The 27,557-nt window shown below is 43.1% G+C and overlaps 1 protein-coding gene across 1 annotated transcript in view; it reads right to left on the bottom strand.

Moving 5' to 3' along the window:
* Positions 1-27,557, bottom strand: part of nek7 (NIMA-related kinase 7) — a 62,825-nt gene that overhangs the window by 16,370 nt on the left and 18,898 nt on the right. The window contains exons 2-6 of the mRNA XM_085386000.1: positions 22,117-22,204; positions 12,877-13,017; positions 12,155-12,217; positions 8,351-8,461; positions 994-1,102 (exon numbers count right to left, since the gene is read on the bottom strand). Coding sequence (XP_085242126.1) covers positions 994-1,102; positions 8,351-8,461; positions 12,155-12,217; positions 12,877-13,017; positions 22,117-22,176 — 484 coding nt within the window. The 5' untranslated portion in view covers positions 22,177-22,204. The remainder of the gene's footprint in view (positions 1-993; positions 1,103-8,350; positions 8,462-12,154; positions 12,218-12,876; positions 13,018-22,116; positions 22,205-27,557) is intronic.

Consider the following 27,557-nt stretch of genomic DNA (forward strand, 5'->3'; position numbering starts at 1 on the left):
GAAGCATAAAGTCCATTATTGAAAATATCATTTGGACATTAACATAGTTTCAAACACCTTGGTAATGTGACCCACGTCGGGCTTTGAAATTTACTACTCCCGTATAACTGTAAGCGGCTTTTGAATAGGCCGTCTCTGCTAAGTGGTCATTAAAGCTCAGAGCTCAGGGTTCATTAGTGTCCCTGAGCCCTAATCAAAGTCAGTCCAAACGGAAGTACATCACCTGTAGCTGTGCGTGTGTGTGTGTGTGTGTGTGTGTGTGTGTGTGTGTGTGTGTGTGTGTGTAGCCTATGCATGTGAATCCAGGACTCGACTTGACTGGGCCCTATTCAAAGCACGTGTGCCCATAAACACTGTGTTCTCTGGTCTATGTATTGTTTAACACCTACACTTAAGCCCCCGCCTTATGAAACACGCTCATTCACACTAAAGAAAATTCACTTTAAGCACATTGACTTTGAACTAAAAAGCACCTTTACAGAAAAACACTGAACATTTTCCAACATTTTTCAGCATTCTCACTTCAGTTTAGCGAGCTACTAAAAATACTTGAACAGCTCGCGCTGCCAGACGTGGATCCAACTTACTAACAGTTATAGACCATAAACTGTTTTTAAGTGGACGTCTTCACTGAATGTTTCTTTTAGTCTTGGACTAGACTTAGTCCACGTCTGGGAAACCTACTGACAGCCAGTGCACTAAACTACTCATAAGTTCTTTTTCCTTATGTTGTGTAATAATACACTCAGGATTACATCAGATTTTATACGAGCTCTACTGGGTCTCGTAGTTAAATCCAGTCCATTTCTTGTCACTCCCGTGCTGAGAGCAGATCAGTGCACACAAATTTGTAAGTAATCTTAAATATTCAAGGTAGCACAGAATCCCAAAAACTAAAATAAACGACAAATTTAAGGGATTTTCCAAGACTTGTAATGAATGAAAAAGTCCTCTAATTGTTTGTGTTAATAAGAGCGTGTGTTGTGTGCATACCTCTGTGCATGACTCTCCGAGAGTGCATATGTTCAAGCGCACTGCAGAGCTGAACAAAGTACTTCCACACTGTTTTCTCTGGGATAAGCCTTCTCTGCTTCTTAAAGTGCTGTGAAGTAAATACACACACACACACACACACACACACACACACACACACACACACACACACACACACACACACACACACACACACAATCAGGACATCAAAGTAAAAATGACATACAAGTGAAGGAAAGAACAAACAAAACATTTTTATTATAAATGGAAAAAGTCCCGTGTGGCACAGAATACAATTTCAAGTGTGTGTCTTTGTACAGTATCGCTCCCGTTCTCTGCGACTCCGCTCCTAATGCGACCCAGACTCTCGTCTAGCTCTGTCCATTTGCTTAACCGAGCTCCGTCTCATTTTCTCTATGGTCTACAATAGAAAGCACATGCATCCTCAGAGACAGGCAGAAGAAATTTGTGGTACCATCTAAAATGCTCCCATCTGGCACGCAGCACTTTTGTTAGGTGCAGCTTTCTGTGGCACGGTGGCTCCAGTAGTTTAAAAGGTTTATTTATTTATTTCCGGAGAGCCGAGTGTTCTCATTCATCAAACTGGTCCCTGTCAAGAAAAGGCCTCGTGATGACAGAGCTTATTGACCTACGATGGCTGAAAATAAGAACCGATGATAGGAGCTCCTCCTCAGACAGCAGTGCAGACTAACCAAATGCATAAAGTATGGCTGACATCAGAGTTTTATGGGGTGGCTCCATTTGCAGGGTGTAAAAAAAAGCCTGGCTTGTATGCACACGAGAATTAAGTATTTAGAACAAATTATTTAGAAAAATTCAAAGTGGAACACTCCAGTAAGTTACCTGCCTGAAACGCTGATGCACTGCTCACACACCACCAAAGGTTAATAACATATGTAATTGAAACAGGAATGTGCATGTATGATGTATATGATGATTGAGTAATACTAGTGGAAACTGACTGTATCGGCCCGTGGCTCTGGCTGTCGCTGCTCTGCTTCAAATCAGACCAAATTTAATGATGCCGGGAGAACAAATAGTAACAAAAGTGGCTACTTTTAAAATTGTTACTATAAACAATGTTACTGTAAACAATTCTAAACTTCAGGGCCAATAGCAACAGCAATGCTTAAAATGATCATCAATAAACATATTTTGTTTCCTTATTTTCTGTTTGTAAACATTTACTCGAACGTTTTCTGTTCACACAGTTACACCTAGCTTAAGGCTGCGCTCTTTATTTAGTAACAAGCTGCAGTTTTAAGGTCGTTCCCGTCTTCATCACATTTCATCTGAAACATTTAGCAAACATAAAGTGGAAATCATGCTACAACTAAAAATAGGCCCCCGACACTGTGACAACAATGTTGTTTGTCGATATGTTAAAATCAGTCAACATGAACAATTTCAGCGAGCCAAACGTCTGATGTTTGATATCGCTGCATTATGCAATCTGTGCATCCCGACCGTTTCTGCGTTTTTGCCACACAGAAGAATGTGATCATCAGTGAAGAAGAAGCAAGTCACAGGATCGGGCTGTTAATTATTGCAGAATATAAAAAGAGATTTTAAAAAAGAGGAAATGAAAGATGTGAGAGTGTAAACAGTCTAACGATGGGAGCCAGTAAAGGAAACGATGCAGGTGAGGGTGAGAGATGCAGAAAATTAAGGTTAGGAAGAAAGGAAGGATAGAGATGGATGGAAGGAGAGAGGGAGGGATAGACCTTGGCCTACATCCAAACAAAGCCTCAGTGAGGAGCCATTCTTCCTTTGCCCTCCCATTTCCATATCAGAGGACCGTTTGATGTCAATGGGGGAGCACATAGACGCCCACCGACACCACCAGCGCGCTCTTCTCCACGCCTTTAACAGCAAACACTGCACATGCAATATTCTGTAAGTGCATGCAAATCAAGGACCATTTGATTTCATTTGAATTCTGAGATGGTCAGAAAGAGAGAGAGTAATAGAGAAGCGAGGGAGAGAGAGAGCAGCGTGGAGGACGAGAAATCAAACAGAATAAAAAATGTTAAACTCATGCATGGGGGGTGCGTCTGTTTTACATATGGCACACTGTACTTATGTGTTTACTTCACATTATGGCCACGCAGGGGGGGGGGGGGGCGACTGAGCCCTGGCACGCACCTCTGGACTGCCACTGTTACACTGCAAAAACATATCATTTAGAGCGGTGCAGAAGACAAATGGTGCAGAGAAGAGGCGTGCACACGTGAGCGTGTGTTGTCAGCAGCCATAAGGATGTGACACAGCTCCCAGCGTCCTCGGCAGCTTAGCTAAGATAGAGGTGACGCTCCGCGGTTGGTTGTCTCACCTCTGCAGACTGCCGTGTTACGTCTCTGTAAAGTGCATCTCTGAACATTTGGTGGCATGCTCGTATATTGTTTGCTTACACAGTGCGCCATATGTATCGAGTGTATGTGTACCGGATATATATCTGTGTGTGTGCTGCTGTGCCTGCCATGTTCACTCTCTTGTACCACTAATGTTCGCCTCTCCTAATTTGCTGTGTTGAACTATGCGGATGTGGAGCTGCTGAGCATGACTGCAAACAGCTTGTCGAGCTGTGCTGATACAACGCTGCAGCATCATTTATGCATGGGAGAAGACCAGGCTTTTTACATGCACACCACTAATTTGCTATACTGGCAGGTTTTTATAATAACGGGAGGTTTGGTCGAGCTCAAAGACGAGGGTGAGCCTGGGATATAATCACTGCTACTTCTGAAATATCCTGTTCAGTTCCTGCGCAGAGAAAGCTAACAGGATCAAAGCAACACAGTATGTGCTTAATGCTATTACCAGTGTTGGGACTAACGCGTTATTAAGTAACGCGTTACAGTAACTACGTTATTATTGTGGTAACGAGCACGGTAACTAGTTATTATGCCAAAACCAGGAACGCGTTAGTCGTTACTGGGATTTAGATAGGGTCGTTACTCGTTACTTCGTGTGGTGGCATCGCGGAGCTTCCACAGATTCAGTAACATTAGCAAGTGGTGGAGGCCAGCAGGTGGATGAGAGAAAGGGGAGGCAGGAGGAGAGACCCGAGGCGGCCGCCGGTCCAAGTGTGAACTGAACTTCAGGTAAGAAGTTATGACCTGCAGTCTCTCTGGGTCAGATATAAACCAAGTGTAGGTGGAGTTTATTTTCGTTATTCTGACTTTTTCCCGTACTGCGTGCTAGCTAGCATGATGGAGTTTCTATACAGCTGGGTGGTGCTATGATGTTAATGATGTTGAACTTTATTTTGTTCATAAGTTATTAGAGTTGCCAACCGTCCCGTCTGGTATTCAGAGAAATATTACGCGTTTCTTATTGAAGTGAAAAGGAACAGTTTGTCCCGTAATTCAGCTACAATGAAAAAGGCACAAAGCTGGAGTTATTCTGTCTTTGCTGCACAGCTGCCTCTTCTCCTTTCATTCTCCCCCCTCTCTCTCCCATTTCTGCTTCAATCATGAAACTGATCAATGATCAGCTGATCGTCTCTCTTGTTTATTTATCGCCCACTTTGCGCCAGAAAGAGGAAACCAGCGGATGTCGCGCTAAACAACAGCAGCACGTTTAAGCTTGATCAGCTGTTGTTAGAATTTATTTAATATTAATTTCTAGTATCAGCTGATGTTTGCTGGAGCCACAGCTGTAAAGCTGCTGGTCATGATGTCGGTTTGGATATGTGGTGAGAGGGAAACATGAAGATGAAACCAGGAGATGTCCTTACTGGATCATCAGAGCTGAACAGGTGATGGAGAAACAGGTTTACCTTTTAGGTGACATGAATGAGTTGAAGTTATGAACTGTTTCTGAGAGACAAATAACACCAGGATCCTTTTCTAAGCAGCTGACATCTGGTAACTGTGCAGGGGCGGGTCTAGCAAAGTGTGGCCAGGGGGCCAGGTAGGGCATTAACAGGGAGAGGGGGGCACAAAGAAATATTTTGTTATTCTCATTTAAAATGTCTAGCTTTTAAAAAATAATTATCTGAATCTTACAACAAACGATTGATAGATTGATGCATATACACCATCAGAACAGTGAACATCACTGTCACAACAGCGTTTATTTTCATTCAAAGGCTTTATGAGTTTTCCTATAATGGCGTGCCGGTCAGTCAAAATGCCCGGGACGATTTATTTGTCCCAGTCCAGCCATGTATGCAGCTCATCTGCAGTCTGGTGTTACCTACATCTTCCTATTCAGAAGGCAGAATTTCTGAGTTCTGAGTACAATCGAAAGCACCACGACTGCAGTTTTTGTGTTGGATGTAAAAGGCGCACATGACGCTGTGACGTAGGCTAGAATCATGGCGGCAGTCAATGACGGTCCAGGCGTGGGATTTCTCTCATGGAAATATGCACATTATCTTTTCCTTTCTATTGGTAGGTGGCACAGTGCACTGTGGCAAGTAAGCAAGCTAGAAGACTGGCAAAGTTATGGAAGCAACACATTAACAAGAGAATTCTGAGTAAAACCAAAGTTACTTTCCCTACTAGCTAGTTACTTTGAAAGTAACGAGTAACTTGAAGCAACTGAGTTACTTTTGATGGAAGTAACTAGTAATGTAACTAAGTTACTATTTTAAAGTAACTTACCCAACACTGGCTATTACACATTTGATCTGAATTTCACTCTGCATTTAGCTTATTGGTCAGCGCTTGTGAAGAGTACAGTCGTTCAGGTACTGATGCAAAAATGCATAAAACCTCAAATAAACTGAATTGAACTGCAAATGAAAAAGATAAATAAATAAATCAGACATTTGTTCTCGGACGTGTAAACACTTAACAAAGTGAGTGTTTCCATAGTGTACTGGTTTGTACACCAAAACCCTGGTTTGAGCCCAGATGGAGACAAATCCATCCGGTATTTGTCTCCATCCAGGAGGACTGACAGGAGGGGTCACATGGCATAAAAATCGTAGTGGTGTAGTAAACAACAACAACAACAAAAACATTTGTGTATAGAATATTTTTTATCATTACATTTACATTAAAACCAATGATTCATTCCATGTGTGGCAACTACGACACTAGTTTGTGAAGTCCCTGTTTTGAGGCCTCAGTGTTCGATTGTTGGTGCTGCTGTGTTGACTTTTTAGACATGGAACAAAGAGCCTGGTGATTAACCGAGGCTCCAAACGTGGCGAGGAAGATGCATCCACAGAGTGTTTTTTTTCCTTGTATGAGGCTATAAAAATGTGTTTCTGCCATATTTCTATGTTGTAACCAGCAACCTGCTTCAGGAGCCTCCTGTGGTCAGTCGAGGAACAGTTCACCGTGAACTTTTTGCCTTTTTCTGGCTTCACCTCGTTTCTTGTTTTTTTGACGCTCTTTCTCTCGACTGCAAGTTAAACCACTTCGTACGTTACAGGCTGACAGGTTAGTCAACCACAACACACTGTTCAATGTCCTGCTATGTCAACTTAAAGTCACTGTGAACGCTGCTTGGCGTTAGCTTCCTTCCAGAGTCTGTTGGCTCGAACGTGAGATGCAGAGACAATGAAGGTGACCTTCAGCCAGTGTTTCAGAAAACACAGGTTTCTCCACAATTTTGAACCCTAATTTGAACTTTTTCATGAATTGAAATTCAACTTGAATTGACTTGGAAATTTGATAATGAATTTTTCTTTGGTTTCCTGAACTCAGAACTAAAGCCTCTTGACCCTGTACGCAGATTTTAATGTTAATGACATTAAAACTCATTAAAACATAACTAAAACACAACTTCTTCTAAACGTCTGATGCAGTATCCTGTTACAAACCGCACTCACTTGGCCTTTATGACCAATAATCATCGCTTGTTTTTTTAACCATGTCTATTTCACAGCTGTGGCAAACACCAACATGTGGTGCTGAGATAAAAGGAGGCTGTGGGAGGCCCAGTGCTAGCTAGTGTTTAGTTTCAGAAAGGAATGGATGATTCACATTGACTCAATGTCCAGCAAGTCCAAATCCTGTAACGACAGGAGACCACAGACTTCCTGGCTTCATTCCTTCTGTCAAATAAAACGTTTGCTAATCTTGTAATTATAACGCATAGTCAGCACTTATTTGCCTCTTTGCCGGTAATTCCTTCTGACACCAAACGATGCCATGTTTGACCGGCTATTATTGTGACCAGGTATTATTCATCCTGACCAGACTTCACACTGTGCGATCAGTTGTGTATCTCTGAAGTCATTCTCTGCACTGTAGCCTAACCCAGAGTACGAACACAACACTGAGAACATGTCTGCAGTGGATCTGCTCCTGCTGTGTGCATCTGTAGTCCACCTCAACACATCTACAGTCTGAAGGAGGCTGTAAAACTCTGAAAACGCTCAGTTTTTCATTTCTCAAAAATGTTTTAGTACGACTTTGCTAAGCTACGAAGCCGCAGCGCCTGATGGATTGTCGGAGCATTATGGCTACCGTAGTCAGGAGCCTCGCGGAGTCATCTGGGTCCTAAACTCCGTCTGGTTCAGGTCCCAAAGTCAAACGAACACTGCAGCATCACTGAGAGTTAAAAACTGTCTAAATTCTTTCATCTTTAATAAAATGATCAGCATTGCTGCTTTACCAGGTGTATTAAGTTTAACATCCAGGCATCCATGAAAACAGAATTTATTAAATTTAACAGAGTTAGAAGTTAGCAGGAAGTTAGCTCGCTAGCTTCCACCTAAACATGATATAGCATGTTCTGACTGAGAGATTTCTGAAAAATTCAAACATACAGCTCTGCTATCACTTCCAACATAAATGAAGACAGGAAACTAAACAGCAGTGACGTTTGTAGGGTTACTGAAGTTAGGCTAGCTGCTATATAATGATGTGCTATGGCTAGCGACGCAGCTATGTTAGCATAGCATAAACACAGTGAAGCTGGAGGATGAACGCTAACGCTTGTTTCGCTTAATGTGCTTTATAATCTGGTGCGCCTTATGGGCCGAAAAATACAGTATTTTTTAATTTTATAAGAACACAAATAGTTATTGGAAGATATAACTAAACACTAATCAGTGTATATTTAAAAGTACAATATCCTATTACTGTACCTTTAAGGTGAAACCGCTCCTAATTATAAAAACCGCTGTGAAGAGTCGATGCTGTATTTGTGACTCGGGTCGAGTAAAGTCGTTTAAAACCAAAAAACTACAAACAATCAGCGCTGGCACCATCACTCCCTCCTGAGAAAATAAAACTACAGGATTTTTGCTGCATCTGAAGAACCACACTGCCTGTGTCCTTAACAGCTCCTGGGCTGAATGTTCAATATATTTCGCAAATCAGCTGTTCTTCCTGCTGTCTTAGACGTGCAGCTGCTGTAAAGACTTTCTTACCTTGATCATACGAGAGAGGTCTCCAGCATCTGCTAGCTCCAGTACTATGTTCAGCTCATTGTCCTCAATAAAAGACGCGTGGTATTTTATCACATTGGGATGGTTCAATTGCTGACAGGGGGAAAAGAAAAAGACAGACGTGTCATTCAGGAAGCATAAAAAGCAAAAATAAGACTTGCTGGTGACACTTGTCACATTAAGAACCGACATGGTCACATTCCTCAGGCGTCTTGCAAACTTATTGCACCATTTATATAAAATGAGCCTGACCGTAACAAACACAGGTTTGTGTCATGAACTTTGACCACCAATTAAAACAAGACTGTTTAAACCGTACATGGGATTCATACATGTGGACCTAATGAGAAGCTTTAGTCCCCAAGTGTGACAAAGCTGGCTGACATGTCACAACAGCCTCCTGTCTCTGATGACAACAACTCATGTGTGAGACACACACACACACACACACACACACACACACACGCCTGACAGGCTGACACGGCTGGCAGTCAGAAAAACAAGCATCCCAGCCTCTGCTGCAGCTGAGATTCCTTCCTGTTGGTTGGTCAATAAGGCAGGAACAGCATTCCTTGTAGTAAACAAAAAGTTTCAATCCATCCAGAGCAAGAAGAGGGAAAGGGGGGAGGGGGGAGGAGCAGTGAAGAGGAACGAGCAAATGACACAGTGACACAGACAAGCAAGGCGGATGATGGAGACAGGGCAAGGTGAAGAGCTAGGGAATGAGAACAAAGGTGAGGAAGGAAGAAAGAACAGGAGAGCGGTACGGTGAGCCGAGTTGGAGCAGAGGGGGAGGGAAAGGGAAGCGGCGGTGCTGTGCGAAGAGTCGCGGCGGTGATGCGAGCAGACGGAGTGGTGTGACACGCGTCCTCCGCTCTGCTTTCTGTGCTGTGATTAAAGAAATGTTCATGCTCTGGATGATGCTGAGAGGAGCACAGTACAGTACAGTACGCTATACTCTCCACTCCATCTCTGCATCCTTCCACATTCCCCTCTCTCATTTGTTCTCCCGTTCCCTTCCTCATGTCTCCATCTTTCCTTCTCCCTCCCTCGTCCTCTCTCGCCAGATGTATTTTTGGCTCGGAGTGGCAGTTCTGCACGGCTCCACGCTGTAGCACAGCCGAGGAGCGATGACAAGTTCTCCCTCCCCTCCTCGCCCCGCTCATCTCCCACAACTTCAACCCCAGGCGAAGGATACAGATATGTTCGCATGCAGATGTTTATGTAAATGATGGATGGGACCTTACTGCAATACAACAGCCATTCGTTGGGAAATATCGCATAGAGTCTCGCATGATTATGTAATTACACATGCTGGCTGAGACCCACCGGTGTGTGTAATTACTTAATCATGCACGACTCGATGTGAGATATTTGTTGAGCTGGTGATGTGCTCCAAAGAAGAACGAGACACTGACTAATGTAACGTGATGGCACAAAATTAAGCATGCTAGCAAATTAAGTAACAGCGTAATTATAAATGAAATTAGATGCCAACAGGAAAGCAGCTGGTAGGAATGGAAACGGTTCGTTTAGATGTGAATCGGCGTTTACTTGGCCTCTCCGGCAGAAAGGAATCGTTTGCGTTCCACTAACGTGTTTTCCACTTCACCGAATGTAAAAATCATCCACTTTAACTTGTTAGAAGAAGGATGGATTAAACGCACATAATGAAACACATTTAAAGTACATATTAATGTTTAAAGAATATATTATTGCTCGTACAGAGAACAAGATAAAACTGATTTTAAAGCTGTAGCTCGTTTTATTAACAAAACATGGACCCGGGCATATTGTTCAAATATGGCACCGTATAGCACAAGAGCTTCCGCTGCCTTTGCCTTATTGGATCACGACACGGTAGAGAATTAAACGTGAGGTTTGATAACATGTTCTCCACTGAACTGTCCACCAACAGTACAATCTGATAGATATCAAACAAAACACAGGAAAAAACCTGACGTCATAACAGCCTTTCACTGCTCATTAGGGAAGATAATTAATCAGAATACGACCCAAGACAGTAACCGTAAGTAAGAGGAATACGCCGTTCTTAGATTTCAAGAATGGTGAAATCATCAGAGCGGCAGAGCGCTGGCTCTTCCTACAACCAACATTCCCATCAGGAAAAATTTAGACAAAAGGACAGAAGGAGAAGTGAGATTCTCGAGTTGAAGTCATCATGCCACAGCAAGAAATAACAGATGAATGAGCAGACACAAACACAGACAGACAAACAAACAAACAGACATACTGTTGAAAGGTCTCAACAGAGCGTGTGTGTGTGTGTGTGTGTGTGTGTGTGTGTGTGTGTGTGTGTGTGTGTGTGTGTGTGTGTGTGTGTGTGTGTGTGTGTGATCATGGGTGACTGTGCGTCACTCCAGTCGAACCATGCCAGTGTGCCTCTCATTATTCTGATTTGGCTCTGTCTCCTGTTGGCCTGTCTAGTGGAGGATAAGGGAGAAGGACTCTCTCTCTCACTCAGTCCTTTATTATCAGGCTGGCTGGGCAGCCGGGGCCAGGCACAGCTCCATGTTTACCAAGAATCAGCTCGTAGGATAAAAAGAAGGAAAGAAAATGGATGAAGGAAACAAGGCAGTGAAGGAGAAAATGCAAAATCAAAAAAAGCAAAAGCAGCCGAGACAGGAGAAATAAATTCTATAGATTCAAAGACGATTAAAGGGAAGAAATGCAGAAATGTAGGCGTTGCATACAGGAAATGAGAGACACGGTCACTGGGGTCAGTGTAACATTTGACTCTGTCCTAACCCCCTTTAGGAGGTCAGAACTACAAACAGGAAAACCCTGCTGTCTTCTGCCATCGACTCAACAGTCTGCTACTCAGATTACAGCCTGGTCTCGCCTGCATCAGAGTATCGTTGTCTTTGATTGGCCCAAAAAGCCCCGGGAGCTCCAATGAAGTCTGAGTGGCACAAACTAATTGGTTGTGTTTTGTGTTTCTGTCTAATGTGTACGTCTGAGCGTACATATGAGCCCAAACTGCCTGCAGTGCACACGCGTCCGTGAAGGAAAGCTACAGATAGGGCTGCCAGAACTGCACACACACACACACACACACGCACACACACACGCTCACACACACGCACACACACACGCACACACACACACGCACGCACGCATGCACGCACACACACACACACACACGCACACACGCACACACAGTCAGATAACACAGGCAGGGCTCTGACACACATCTAGGATCTCTCAGACAGGAAAGACATCGGAGCTGTCGTTAGTTTGTTCATTAGTGCTTAAGAGCAGCCTGGCTGACACATGTTAAAGGTGGTTTAATAAGCACAAAAACTTCATTGCACAAAGAAAAAACAGTAAAGCTAAATTAAGCAAAGTGAGGAGACACATGAGAGACGCTGCTACATCTCCATGCTGATGCACTGTTGGCTGGTTTTAAACATTACAAAAAGATTGTTAAAAAACAACAACACAAAAAAACACAATAGTTTTGGCATTAAAAAGGAGCCGATGTGTGCCTGGGGGGATTTAACACTGCTGTACCTCTGCACACACACACACTCAAGGAGAAAGCAATACACACACACTTATTCACATTCTCACTCGTGTGCACAAATGCTCCAACACCCCACTGTATTTGTAACAATCCGAGGAAACGCACGCACACACAGCACGCAGATCCACGCCGTCTGGTGCAGATCAATTGTTTTCATGTGGTAGAAGGTCTCAGCTGAGGCACCTTAAGAGAACAGAGCGCAGCGCATGGCGCCGTCTCCCTCTTCTCTGGTTCTTTACCTTAAGGAGATCTATCTCTTTGATGCAATCTTGCCGAGCTTTGGCATCCATCAAGTCGAATATCTATCAAGAGATCAAAAGGGGAGAGAGAGAGAGGGTGAGAGAGGACAGAGAGGAGGTGTTATGACATATTCAAAAAATGTAAGATGGAGAGATGTAGAAAACTAAGGGTGGAAAAAAAAACACTAAACAGAGAACACGGTTACTGTTATCTAGAGGGTGGCGCTGGAGTGTCTACAGGTGTTTCATATCTGAGTAACAAGCCCGTATATCTGAGGTGTGTGTGTGTGTGTGTGTACATAACGTGTCCTCTTATCAATGTGTGCGAGTGTAGAAGGCAGTGAATACCACAGATACTGCCAGTGCAGATACACACAAGTGCAGAGTCACACTGTGAGTCAAACTGCACTTCACAGGCAAATACCTCACAAATGTGACTTTGTTGAATATGCTGACCGCTCTGGCGGCACTAACACATTCACAATTACATTCTCTTAAATTTCTCTACATAGTGACAAGTCGAACTCAGCGAGTGTGACCCAGCTGTGTTTGTCCAGAAACAGCAGCAGTATTTATATGTGAGCTTCTACTACTGTAAATGCTCCGTGTATGGCTCAGGTGAACTTCAAGGACCGAAACACCCGCTGGTGTGAATATATTAGCATTGACCTCGTGACAGATTTAACTCGGGCTAAATGTGTCGCTGCTTTTACGCTCCTCACCTGAATTTTCTTCAGGGCCATAGACGTGTTGTCCAGCAGATACCTCGCTCGGTACACCTCGCTGAACTGGCCGCGTCCAATCTTCTTCTCAATCTGGAAGTTAGCCAGTGAATTATGGCCCATATCTGGCTGCAACGGTTTCTGCAGGAAACAGGAAAAATACAACTAGTAACTATTCACGCATGATATCAGTCCATGAACACGTGCACACACACTCTCTCTTTCTCTGTGTAAGAGAAAAACAAATAAAAAAACTAAGTATTTGCAGGATTTTTGCTGTTGCCACTAGTTTGTCACTGAGGTGAAACCATCTGTGCATTACTGAAAGATAAAAAAGACGAGGGCTGGAGGATGTGGGTTAGACGCTGCCAAAGATGCTCATAAAGGTCTTCAAGGATGATTGTAGCTGCTAAACTGGTGGACCTAAATCTTCACCACCACGTCTGTATACATACAAGCAGAAAGGGGAGTGAGTGGGTCAGCGCTCAGAGCACAGAAACTTAGCTGGCTTCAAACACACCATTTATTTTCAGGATAAAACACAGTCAGAACCCCAAATACAAGCTAAAATCCCCGTATACAATAAAAATAGTGTTTGCAACCCGCTAAAAACCCTGCCGGCAGGAATGATTATATTTCCACTGTGTGACACGATCATTCAACTTTTTGAAGGTAGCAAAACGGTATCATGTCATGTAGGGCTGCCACAAACGATTATTTTGATAGTCGACTAGTCACCGATTATTTTTGCGATTAGTCGACTAATCAGATCATCATCCATTGGACGTAAAACTACAGCTTATTGCACCAGCAGCATCTGCTTTTATATAACTATCATTAGCTTACAGCTTTAAGTGTGTAAGGTCTGTGCTAACTAAAAATAAAGACAAGATGATAGTTTATTAAATTTTAATGAAATTTGCAGATTGTTTCGGTGAAGTTTAATAAACTCCTTGCTATCTAAAATATAACAGCATCTCACACTTCTGATAATCAGCTGTCTGCTTGATGTTTATTCAGCTGTGTAAAAACTATAACTTTAATCTCAGCCAAACGGATTTACTCAGGAACAAATAAAATACTAAAAAAAGCCAAACAATAACATTTTAAAGTTATCTAAGTGACTCATATATCATGTTTAACCTGAGTAGCGAAAGACTGCGGTGGGTTTGAAAACGATTTGCCGGGAGTCCGGTGTTCTCACGGCTCTAGTGACCTTGCCCCCGGCTAGCTATCGAGCTAGTGGGTAACAGACGTCTCCGAAAACGTCGGAGCGCTTTTGAAAATATGTGGTGTCTTGATAAACTGAGCAGATATTTGAGGTTTACACAGCTACATTCTCGCCTGAAAATATGTTAAACGTTTATTTTGTGACCCAGAAAGAATAATAAGAGTAATATTAGAACTAACTAGCTGCCGCCATTGTTGGAGGCTGCGCTATGAATTCTGGGACACAGCTTCTTCTTCTTCTGGGTTTAACGGCAGCTGGCATCCTTGTACATGCAGTGCTGCCATCTTCTGTTTCAGTCCGTTATTACACTCTTAAATCCTGCTACTTATTCCTGCGTCTTTTGGGATCTTACAAAGCTTCAAACGACGCGTCGACTATTAAATCAGTCGTGGACGATTTTGATAGTCGACGTAATCGTGGCAGCCCTAATGTCGTGTATGCCAAATGTAATGCTTTATTACTACAGTAACATGATATTGTATTAGACCGTGCACTTACACCTTGCAACATCCAGGGAGGCTAACACGCTGTTCTGTAGCAAAAACAGAGCAGAGCAAAGGTGAGTTGACTATTTTCCAATGAGGACGGGAAAATAGTCACGTAAATATAGGCTTCATATTATTTAATCCAAGTGTTTTTTCTGTTTGTGTGTTTGATCAAACAGCACCCGTGAAATCCTCTCCCTTCATCTGTCGAGTCCCATCACTGACAGTCTGGCACTGGGCCACAGAACAAAGTACTCCACACCTCTCCTCACTGCGTGAGTGATTGTACCTACTGAGTCACTCACCTCCGCAATTAAAAACACTCAAAAATAAACCAGAATGAGCCCCTTGGATATAATGTGTGAATAATACACATAGCGTGCTGTGTGACCTTTCCAGCCTTTTGGTAAACTTGTAAAAGGCGTCAGCAGGAACAAACACAAGGTGACAGATATCAGAATGCTGCATGTCACCAGCGCTGCTGTCGGAGCAGCTCAGGGGGCGAGTGACCTAGGACCGAGGGGAGGGAAATAAAAAGGTGGAGAGGGTCAAAAATGAATCTGCTGGGTGCTAAAACACACAGGAAGGGTGTGTCATTACAGCTGTTCGCTCTACACAAAGTTACAGTGGGCACCCACTGAAAAACATACACGATGCAGCTGACCTGAGAGAGGCACGAGGTATCGTTAAAGTAAAAAACACTTAAAGCCAACGAATATATCAGAAAGAAATGACCTGAAATATTTTATTCAAAGGCCAAAAATCATTTCTGCAAAAAAACAAGTAAAATAAGAATAAAAAGGCATGAAATTCAGACAATGATGAGAAGCACAATATCAAACTGGATTGTTAACACTAGAATGGATGATTTATTTTTTTTATTTTTTTTTGGGGGGGGGGGGGGGGGGGGGGGGGGGGGGCACCGATTCATGCGTTTCAATGTTTTTCCGCAGCTGACAGCCAAAGGAAGAGGCGCGAGCCAATCAAATGCCCTGCCCAATTAACACCGCTGAGGTGTGTGCATTTTTCAGCATGACACCGCCGTCATCCCGAGCTGTCAGGACTCACAGATGATGCACTCTTCCACAATCCACAACAAACCCTTCAACACAACCGTACGTCTAAAGGGGGGACTACGAGGATTCACTACGACAACACGGAAAACACTGACATCTGACTGAAAGATCTATATCCATACATTTTATGGAGAGTTAGTTAAATTAAACCTATACATACTCATTATTATCTCCAAGGTGTGTTGCGCTGAATATGCAACCATATTGGGAGATGATTTTGCATAATGTGACAGAAGCACTGATGCAAAGTTGCAGTGGGATGGACAGAGAGGGAGAGAGAGCAAAGGATGGAGCTGGGAGGACAAGAGGGCATTGCTTTCATTCGCTGCGTGGTAGCTTGACAAATGTTAGCATGAGCCTCTAAAGCGCTGTGACAACCGCCTGCTGAGAGCACAGTCTTGCTAATGTGTCCTGGCATGCCAGCCTCGTAATCACACATTTACATATGCAATGACCTACATTTGCATGTCAGATCGCACACTGTCCAGCGTGATTAACAGTGGGCACCTCCCCGTGTGGAGTCGCCCTGGGTGGCAGCAGAGGCCATGCGAGGGCGGAAGAGAGGGCTGGAGGGAGGGCGGCTTTTCTGGCAGCCAAGGGGCCGGGCTGCCAGGCAGGATTATGTCAGCCAGTGCCCCCGACATTAGACACTTCATTAGAGCTAATCTGTTTAGCAGTGGGCAGTGTATGTAAACTTCACAGGCCATTTGCGGCACCTCTTCGCCCCCTGGCCTGGCCTTCAAAGGGCAGCCGGGCCACAGCTGACTGACAGGCCGTCTCATCTGCCGCACATGGGTGTCACACAATCAGGAGCTCCCAGCTGAAAGACAAGGCCACACACACCTACAAAGGAAGTCACAGAGGAACGTCCCTGAGTGACGCAGAGGTCACGGTCTGGCCAAAAACGGGAGAGGAGGATTTTGGACGGATCTAAATATGACTGTTCATGTGACGGACAAATATCATGACCTCAAACACAAACGTGGTTGTTAATCAGGGCTCGCATTTATATTTATGCGTTTGTGTGCAACATCTGCCAGAGAATGCCGAGACCGGTCGACTGAACCGAGCCCCGACCGCGCCCGAGCACTGTCCATTTTTGTTTTTCTAATGCAAATGGTGCAACTGCTAAGTTAATATAAGTACCACATTAAAAAAAAACCTGTCCCCATTATTCTTTTTACACATATTAGTTCACGTTGAAAGGAAATCATTTTAAAAAGCATTGACGATCAGGTTACGTGTTTATGAAATTTCACCCGTTTACCTGAAACGTCGAGGCGGGTTTACACTGGAAGTGGGAAATGAATTTATCTCCATCCCTCTCTTACTGTTAACACTCAATCTAAAAAACTGACCAATATTATGTCAATGAAACATTGGTATGTGACCGGAGCTGCAATAATACTGTAAAGTTGTACAAATAAAAACCTCACTACACAACGTGGCAGCAACGGCTCAGGCCCAGGCATGTCTGAGAGCAAAAGCCTCCGGTGACAATTTAGTGCTTAGAAAGAAAGCTCCTTCAACTGCCTCCTGAAAAGCAGAGCACTTTGCAAAATATGCAAGAAAATTGTTCTTGCTCAACATGGAAACGACAAACTTGTTTAGCCGCTTTGGGCTAACACACCATCGAGTAAACTAAAATGATAAAGTGTTGAAAAGTTACATTTCTATGTCAAATTTCCAGGTAAAACTACTTTTCTGTTTACACTTGACTTATTGTGTGCCGCTGGATATAATGCTGTCTTAGGACTACTGTACTGTAATTTCCATGCAGGCACTCTTTGAATTAGGAAGTGTGTCATGGATTTACATGCACTTATAAATGCTGCTTGCAAGCTGCAAGCATTAATAAAATGTTCAGCATTTTCCTTCCATGTGGTCAAAAATACGATTATTACAATTTAATGTTGAACCCATATGACCCACCTCTGACAGTCGACCTGAAAATGCGTTGATGGTAATGCAACCACTTTATCCTGCTGTTGTTTTTACACACATGGTACATCCTGAATTTAAATGTTTGTATCGCAATCACAATCCAAATTGTGCTTTTCCAGCATGGACCCACATGAAGAGCAAAAAAAGAAAACACTGAAATATCATTATCCCAAAATGTTTTTGCATGTGGAGGCCGTGTCGTCTTACCCATACCCAGAACTATATCAATAATAGTTCACGTATCAATAATCCAACACATACTGTTACCATCTCATTCAAAATATATACTTACAGGTTTCTCTCCTATATATGTTTTGTATCATGAAGTGTAGCAGTCACACTGACAGCCTGGCTATCTGTTGAAGTTGTGATTCAGTAGCTTCTGCTCTTATTTATAAAACTTCTGATGAAATAAATTAAAAATGGCTGTGATGCAACTGCCTCTTTCCATCTGCAGTCACCGCTCTCGATCAATGTCTGACCCACACACTCCGTGAAAGGTTGCAGGTCACGAGTCTGCAGTGAAAGTAAAGGTGGGAATCCTTTTTTCGACAGTTATGTTGAAGAGGAGACCGAATAGCTGGGAGTCGTGGAAGACGATGCATTTGGCTCTACGGCTTGTGGTCGCCTCCTCAACCACTGAGGTAAAGCAGCACCCATTACTGCAATTTTAAACACTTTGCAATATGTTTAATATTAACAAATAGATACAATGTTATCTTTTTGTCCCCAACATCTTTTAAATTAATAAAACTTCTAAGTCTGTTACCATTTTATTTTTATTGGTGCAAAATGGGCTCATATGAGTCACACAGTTTGTTTTGGGTAGTCTGTGTCGGGGTTGTGGTGACGGACGACGATGTCAGGGATGGCAACAGCTGGGCGATCACGGCAATTTTGATCCCATTTCCCCAGTGATGCACTGAAAAAATGTGTCATTATGCCGAGATTCATTATTAATTAAATGTGCAAAGCCATAGCTTGATGTTGTACCTCCACATGCAACAAACACCTGTAACAGCGACACACGTGGACACACACGGGCGCGCACAGAGGCTCGCGGCTGGACTACATTTGTGCGTCACGCGGCTACACCGATCGCTCACAGTCATCATCAGATGAGAGGAAACAGAAAGAGGATATTTCTCACTTTAGGGTGGATGTTAAAAATAAAAACAGAGCATAATGTCACCACATTTGGGAAAAGGCTCTTTTATCACGTCTCCCACCCGGTGCTTCAGTCGATGACGAGCGAAGGGGAAGGTGTGCACAGGAGAGACGGGTGAGGTGCTTTACAAAAAAGAAAATTAACTCGTCAAAATAGAACAACTTCAGATCCAAGTACAAACTTAAAGGACTGGTAAATGTTTTTACATTTTTACTTAGTGCTACTGCACATCATCATCATCATCATCATCATCTGGGTCCACAGTGACTACAATGTAACCACAGACAGCAGTGTAATCATAAATAGGCTATTTTTGCAATTAGTTCATAATATTACTACAGCAGGTATCAATAAAAAAGCAGCCTGACTTTGAATGTCGCGCTATTGTTGTTATTTAAATAACTGAAACTAAGTTTTGAGCTCTTCTAAATTTTGGCCCAAAGATTTTTAACTGTAAATGTTTCCAAATATTGACTTTTAGTGTCCCCAATTACTGATAATCAGCAACATCAGTGTTGTTGTCTAAAAAATAAAATAAAATAAAACATACTGGTCAACTCTCACAGCACGCTCACATCATTCACATTATTCCAGCTTGAGGACAAGCTGCAGGACATGAAGATAAAGTGGCAGCTGTGCAAGGCATTATGGGTAACGCCGGTGAGGGACAGAATGTCTCGGGTATAAAGGTGACACACAGCCACCACGAGCTAGCAGGGGGACTGCAAAGGAGAGAGGAAAGTAGAGCGAGAGACAGACGGGGAGCAGACAGACAGCTCATTGGAGGAGGTGTGATATGGGCTGCCCGATAATGACACCGTTGCCAAACACAACTGACAAGACACATGGAGAGTGGAAGAGGGAACGGGAAGACGGGATAAAGATAGGGTGGGGGGCAGTGGGGGACAAGCAGCAGAGAAGAGAGGGCCGACGTGACAGCCCAGCAGTGCCGACGGCTGCCACAGAAAGGCCAGCGGCAGCAGAGAGGTGATGTCTCACATGGAGAGAGACTGAGAGGCACGCAGACGCCGGGAAAGAGAAACTCGGGGCACAGAGGTACGAGGAAGGCTAAAGTTGAAAGCTCGTCACTCTGCTCTGGCATGCTATCCTGCAGTGAACAGCTTTTTAGACAGCAGAGGTTTTCAAAAATAGACTCCAGAGTTAATAATCAGTGGGTGCACGTCTCTTTGTTGTGGATGTGGAGACTTAACAGTAACACCAGAAAAATCAAAGGCAAAAAAGGAAGAAAGAGAAAATGACCTGCGACGCGGACACCAGTGAAAAAGTAGAAGAAGACCAGTTCACAATTATAAAACCAAAACTCTTCATCTTGTTAACATAATATAAAAATGAAAAGTGCATATATTAAAATAACTAAGTTATCAGCTAAGCCCTCCAGATGTTTAATCCAAGACTCCATGAATACACTTTCTTTCTCACCACTGTCCAGATGTTGGCTGTGATGCAGAGCTTTGTCATCAGTAATGTCAGTTTAATCTCAAAACAGGATAAACAGGAAGAAATACGGTCTCGAGAGATCTCGACCAAAATACTATCAGACTGTGCTGAGGACAACGTCATTTTCACACGAAAACAGTGTTTACAAAATATGTGGAATTAGCTCGGCTGTAGTCCAAAACAGACAGAGACGGATATACGATAAGACAGCCAGGAACACAAGAAGAGACAGACACGGCAACTAGCAGCCCTGCGGTGAGGGGGGGGGAGCGACTCCCACTCTCACCAGTCACCAGCCCCCTTGAGAAAGCACCATGCAATATTCATCCTCAGCCAGTCAGCCAGCGAGCCAGGCAGGCAGTCAAACCGGCAGGATTCACCCCAAAGGTGCTTCTTCTTCTCCTTCCACACCACCTTGTCTCAGCGCTTACAGACAGATCTGTGTCTGTCAAACTCTGCAGTGACGATCAAACTCCGGGGGGATGGTGGTGGAGGGTGGGGGGGTCCCCACTAACCCTCCCACTCACTCAAGAGCAAAAGCACCATTAAAAATGCACATCTTACCAGCTCATCTCGTTTAACTAATGCATATGCATCATACCTCCGGGACCAAGAGAAATTATATTGCAAGTGATACAGAATATTCTTCATCACATATACAATTCAGATTTCTCCAGGAAGAGGCTGGTAGGGTTTTTTTCTCCCTTTGCTGCCGAGTAGACTGAACCTTAGGAAAACTGTGAAACGGAGGACTTGTTGAAAGACACCCATCTGGATGCTGGTTAGACAGTCATCTGCATAATCTGACTCCATCTTCCGCTGAATGTGGAATCGGTTCAAACATGTTCTGTGAGACTGAAAAAATGATGCAATATGGAAAGTTCACCGTGCTCCCGAGTACCTAAGCGAAAGAGGTGAGCCTAGAATTAACACTGATGTAAACTGCTGGAAATAGATGGAACAACACAGAGCGAGAGAGAAAGAGATCATTAAGACTGAACAACAACACGTAACGAACTGCTGGGAGATCAGCTGGAGATCTACTGTATGTGTGCGTGGGGGGACGGTTGCCTAAGTCAAATTAATTATTAGCGCTTTTATCTGACTTTCTTCTGTGTGCAACCCAATTATCCTTAATTTTGCAATTACAAATCTCAGAATAATCAAGCCCCTTGGCAGTTCCAGTGTTAATGTTGCCGTGCCCTTGCATACGCATTGAAAAAATAAACAGATAAAATAATGAAACAAAAACAACAACGAGTACGGAGCCTATTTTTAGTGCTTCTTTCTCAAAAAGATTCCACGTTTACTCAGGGGCATATGGATGATCTTCTTTGTTTAAAGTCTATTCAATACTTATGGAGGCAAAAACATCCTTCTGTAAAGAAATCAATGCGCCTGAAGTTGGAAGACGATATTAAAATCCAACAGCGGCCTGATCTGCACAGAGCAAACTTGAGTTGTATCGAACCGAAAGAGGCTTGCGAGGAGGCCGGGCTCCGCCAGCCTCCAGATCTCTGATCAATAGTAACAACTCAACATTCATCCACTGTCTGTCTTACACAGGCTACAGAGGTCTGAATGAAGATCAGGCTGAAAGATACATCTTGATTGATGCAGAGAGAAGAGATGAGCAGGAAATATTTACAGTTTAAAACAGGAATTAGGAGGAATACAACAGATGAAGGAATTTCCCATCATTCTTCAATCTATAATCAAACTAAACGGCATTGAACACATCTGTTAAATAAAGGCTAAGACAGGTGCTGACCACAGGATGCCGAGGCTGAGTAATTCCATTTTTATCTTAGTCTGCATCCTACTTCAGATCCTAAGTCCTTCTGACTGGTGTTGCAGTGTGCATCTGTGTGGGGTTACCTGGGGTTGAAACACTGGCACAGCTGCTTGCTGTCCTTGTGGCTGCGTGTCCATATCCATGGTGTTAGGAGCTTGATCCCGTACACCTCTGCGAATCACACAAACAAAACAGGACTCACGGTTAGACGATGCAACGCTGATCATCAGGTGAAACAAAAGTCGATCATTTCCCTTCAACAGTACGATTAAATTGTATTCAAATGTGGAGCAATGTTCGTTCTGCAGCATCAAACTAAGGAGTGACGGTTGCCCCGGTGTTGAGTTTCAGCAGCTGAAACCTAGGTCACGTCTTTGGATATGATACTCTTTGTCTGGGTCCCTCTCGAGTTGCGCCGTGGCCGAGCTTCGGCAGAGATAAAGCTGCTTGGCATTCTCCCAAGGAACCTTTCCTGGGAATTGCAGGTTACACCAGTTACTGGTTTAAGCAATTCCACTTTATTTTTTCTTTTCCGAGAAATACCTCAGGGTGAGGAGGTGCAGTATGTATATATGCCATGTTTTTCTTTAATTGCACGTCCTGGCATGTGGCTTAGCTACTTGCCTGAGCAGCATAACAAGTTGCTTGCCTCATCGTCACAGACAATGCAATAATAGAGAAAAAATCACCTGAATGAATAATTTACAGCTTTAAAAATTACGATGCACAATTATATTCACACTTGAAATTAGCTTATGATTCCAGTCTACACTCACCGTTTCAAAATTAACACAGAATTACTTGTGATTTACACGAGATACCCGCCTGTTTAACACAAACCGTGTGCCATCCACGAGGCAACACATGAGGTGAGATATTTGTATGTTTTCAGCATCACAAAAACGTAGCCAAGGACAAGCGTGCACACACACGTGCACACACACGTGCACACATGCAGACTGCTCGGTGATAGGAAGCAAATGACTAATGATTAGGAACAGAGGATAAAAGAAATACCAGGAATTACAACTCAACCATGGTTTTGTCTTCTTAGGGACTTATTCACAGGAATAGCACTCAAGCGGACACACACACACACACACACACACACACACACACACACACACACACACACACACACACACACACACACACACACACACACACACACACACACACACACACACACACACACGTAAAAAGAAAAGTTCCACACAGGAGGGAAAGAAAGCACACTTCACAGTGGGCCATTTGCATGTTTTTCCTCCAAAGCCGGTTTGCAGATCTGTTGGTGTGTCACTCGTGTATTGGTCACAGTCTCTTGTCTCTGTTGCATTGAGCCTCCCTGGGCCAATTAAAATGTGCCGGTGTAATGTAGATGAGAATAACACTGAAAAGCAGTCTCTGTGTGTATATCAATCAATCATCTGATCAATCGAGCAATTATATAGCTATCTAACCATATAACTGATTAATAGGTTGACACACAGATTCTTTGGGCAGTTTAATATTTTTATGATGTGTGTCTATGCACTTTGAGCAAACACATCATTTGCAATTATTGCTGTGCTAAAATCACAGATTAGCTTTTTCTTGATGTTCGTGTAAGTTTGGAAGATCGCAAAATTATTTACTCAACCCCGTTTCCAATGGATTTACATCGGCTATGCTGGCAATACGACTCTCTTCACTTATGTAATGGATCATTTATTAATAAGGTTGACATTTTTAAATGCAGAACAGCGTTAAACGCTAAATGATCCTGACTCATTAATAAACCTGCTGGAGAAAAAGTATTTTTGAAAACAACCAGCTGTGGTGGTTTTTATAAACACCTGGAAAGGTTGTTTGACTGTTTGACCATCAACATTTCAAGCCACAAACGTGCAGCACCAATAAGTTAAACAGACAGACGCACTCAAGGTCGTTTGAAAAGTCAAAAGGAGGTGAAAATCACCCTGGAGGTCCTAACAGAGCGTTAACAAAGCAGAGAAAAGGCTACATTTACTCAGATACCCATGAACATCTGGACAGAGCCTCAGGCCGCACCGGTACATCAGCCCTACATCATATGTTGCTCTTTTTGATTGGTATCAGAATATTGACCCAGAACAAATACCAATATCAATATCCAACGGTTGTGCCATAGTAATTTTGCACAAGCAAAATGTTCGTAGTGTGAAGAGTTCCTGAAAGGCTGTTGATCTGTGCATCTATCACCCACACTTTAAAATCAGTATCAGTACATCATCACTCAAGAGCTTTTATCTATTACAGGATATTTTAATACCAGGTGAAGTCGGCCTCTTAGTTTGAACGAACTGCGTGTCGTGACATTTGGATTTTGCGGTCACAGTGGACTTTCGAGTCACCCGCCCAGCTGGCCTTCGCGGCTGTTGCCGTGATTCTTTGCACTTCAGCCCCGCGCTGTGTTAGATTGAGGCTGGCACCCTTCCTTCGCTCCCTAACCATCTTGTGTTTCTAACCGCCTGAGTGTCAAAATAACCGCAGGGCATCAGAGGACGTTCTTTCGCCTCCTACATCCCACGTTAACAAGATCAATTAAGACTGCCACGTTAGATTAACACACACAAGGAAACAACACAATTAACAAATCTAACTCGATCAGGAGGCGTAAACAGGGGAAAATACGCAAACCGTAGCAGTGACTGCGCAAAAACACAACCGGCTTCATCACGCTGACCTTTCATCGCACATTCCTCTTAACTGTTCCTCTCGCTGTCTCGATATCCCCGAAAGGTTGCTCGCCACAGACAGGAATTCCTGACTTTCAAAACACATGGAAGCTCAATGTGCCACTCTTGCTTGCATTTCTGTCATGCGGGTGAGAAATGGTGGCTGCCTTTCTGGTAACAGCTAAAAGCTAAATCCTCTACCTATTCATAGATGTCAGAGTCACATTTGGACCTTTGGTGAGAGACAGCTGCAAATACACAACAGGACAGACAAGCAGAGCCATTTTATGCTAAATATGTAGACACACATACGACTGGCGTTTGCCTGGAATGAGAATTTTACTTTTATTATCGTTTCCTTATTTTTCACAGATCTTCCTTTTACACTGATATTCTGTCAGGCTGACTTTATTACAATTATTTCTGCACAAACATTTTCACCACTATAGATCGTCTATGAAATGTAAATGAACATGTTGTTTCCGAGACGCCGTGAGTCCATCCGAAAGACCGACGGTGTTTTCAGAGGAAACTGAAAACACTGTCTCCGTGCAGACCACCAACCACTCAATGAAAACAAACACTGTTTTCTGACTGCGTTCCATCTAATGTGAGACTCCAGCCCAGCATTCTCACAGTGGGCCCATCACACTGAGGTAATTATATGTAAGAGGAGAAAAACCGAGCGAGGCGGACTGAACAGTTTTATTTGTTCTCACACTTCCAGCACACAACAGATTTGTTAATTTGCCTTTTTTTTTTTTTTATTCCCATCTCAAATCTTGTTTTTGTTTTTTGCATTTTTAGCCCTGTTTCCTGCTTTTACACTGCTGTGAAATAGTCTTGAGCCACGCCTCGTTTCCTTATATTTAGCTTCTTTCATTCCTACGCTTGTCTTGAGCAATAGATTTCTAAATATCTTTCAAAGTTTTCCTCCGTCCTCTGGCTGGTTTTTAACAAATTTTCACTCATTAGCGAGGTTTCAGTGGAAAGGCGGCTGTCATGAAGCCATTCTTAAGGAAAGGAAACAAGAAAAAAGGGCAAAGCTTTGCTAAATTACAGAAGAACTGGACTGAAAATCAGGATTTCAGCCAGTGGTGTTGGGATCTTGTCAAAAATTTATGGAATTATCAACGCAGAAAGTACCAGATGGGATTATATGGTGGAAATTTTGATCCACCATGCAATGCCATCTGGCAGGTGTTTAATTGGGAAGGCTTCAGCATGACAATGATCCCAAACACGTTGGCAGTGCAGTAACACACACCTGTACAGGACAAAGAAAGAAGAAGCAAATAAACAAGCAGACAAACGGGAACACTATCAGTCATGGATTGACCTGGTGGCATCAACACAGCTCCAAGAAGAAGGGCGTTCATTTCAGGAGAAAAACAATGAATCCACTCAGTTTTTTAAAGCTTTGGACTCTTTGTGTAAACGAACATGGCTGAATTTTGGAGCTTGAAGAATGGTCAGTATGGAAGCTCAGAGGGGGCAGAGATCTGCCCCAGCCTACTTTTAACCTGTCTACGAACACAGTTCACTGATGATGGAATGAGGCTACAATACCTGCTGTTAACATTAGATTACTGCTTATACTTAAAGAGTGATTGTGTTGTTGTAAGTCATGTGCATGCAGAGCACTTTGTGTCCACTCTCAGCAGATGTGCAGACAATGCAGTTTCCATGACAAACAAAAGGAATAGCTGCTCTGAAGCAGACACGTCATACTAGTCAGGGCAGGCCTTGGACCGCCACATGTTTGCACATTTATCTTCATTTTTATTTGGTATTTAAGAATTTTGTGTTACATTGTTTGGAAAAAAGATCTGTTAAAGCTTAAAAATTATTTGAAAAGTTTTGTAATTTTACAAATTTTTAAGAAAAGTTTTGCACAGTAAATGTTCTTAAAATGGCATGCTATACTGCTCAGTCATTTTGCATGTATATACAGAAGAAAAGAATATATTGCGATGCATATCGTTACTGCACATGCTTCAAATTATACCACAATATGGGTTTTAGGCCATATCGCTCAGCCCTAGTTTGATCGTCTCGAAGAATTGTGCAAAACTGTGCAAAAAGAAGTTCCTGTTTGAACAGTGAACCATGTAAACCTTTTACCAAAAGGCTGAGAGAAAACTTCTGTAACATAGTTGACAACAACTTTCCCAACCTTGATAAGAAAAAGCACATCTTCATTCAAATGGGAAGAAGCTGAGTGTAAGTTGGAAAACTGAGTAGGGATAAAGCCGGGATTGTGCAGGAAAGAGAGGGACAGATGCAAAACTATGAAAACTGCCAGCAGACAGAAAAAAGCAGCTTGTTAGCCCTGATGTGCTCATGGTCCTGAAAGAGTCGGTGTGTGCCACAGACACTGGCACTGGCTTCAGCTCCTCTTTAATCCTCATTTCCTCCTTTCTGCATAAATCATTTAAAACAGGAGAACAGCGAAAACAAAGAGAGCTAAAGGGAGGGAGATGATTATAAAAAGGTGGATCAAGGCAAACTGGGATGGAGGAGGGATGAAGGAAAAAGTGAAGGGGAAGGGTCCTGAAATTTAGCAGTCTCAAAGAGCAGAGTGCACAATCAGCTCTCCATCCCAGGACAATAAATACGAACGCAAACCGATGACCTCGGGTTTAAGGAGAAGAGGAAAGCGATTGGGGGGGGTAAAGAGGAAAAATATAACGTGACACTATCCGGCCCGAGTGCACGATGTGAGAGAATCAAAGGCATCTTTGAGGAGCCAGAAGACGACAGCGAAAGTGCTGGAAGAGTGGTGTCCATGATTACAAGAAATGGAGAAACCTTTGAGTCTGCGCTCA

The sequence above is a fragment of the Rhamphochromis longiceps genome, linkage group LG17, assembly GCF_057381845.1.
Source record: "Rhamphochromis longiceps isolate RC_006_pf linkage group LG17, R_longiceps_female_GT1.1, whole genome shotgun sequence".
Classification (NCBI taxonomy): domain Eukaryota; kingdom Metazoa; phylum Chordata; class Actinopteri; order Cichliformes; family Cichlidae; genus Rhamphochromis; species Rhamphochromis longiceps.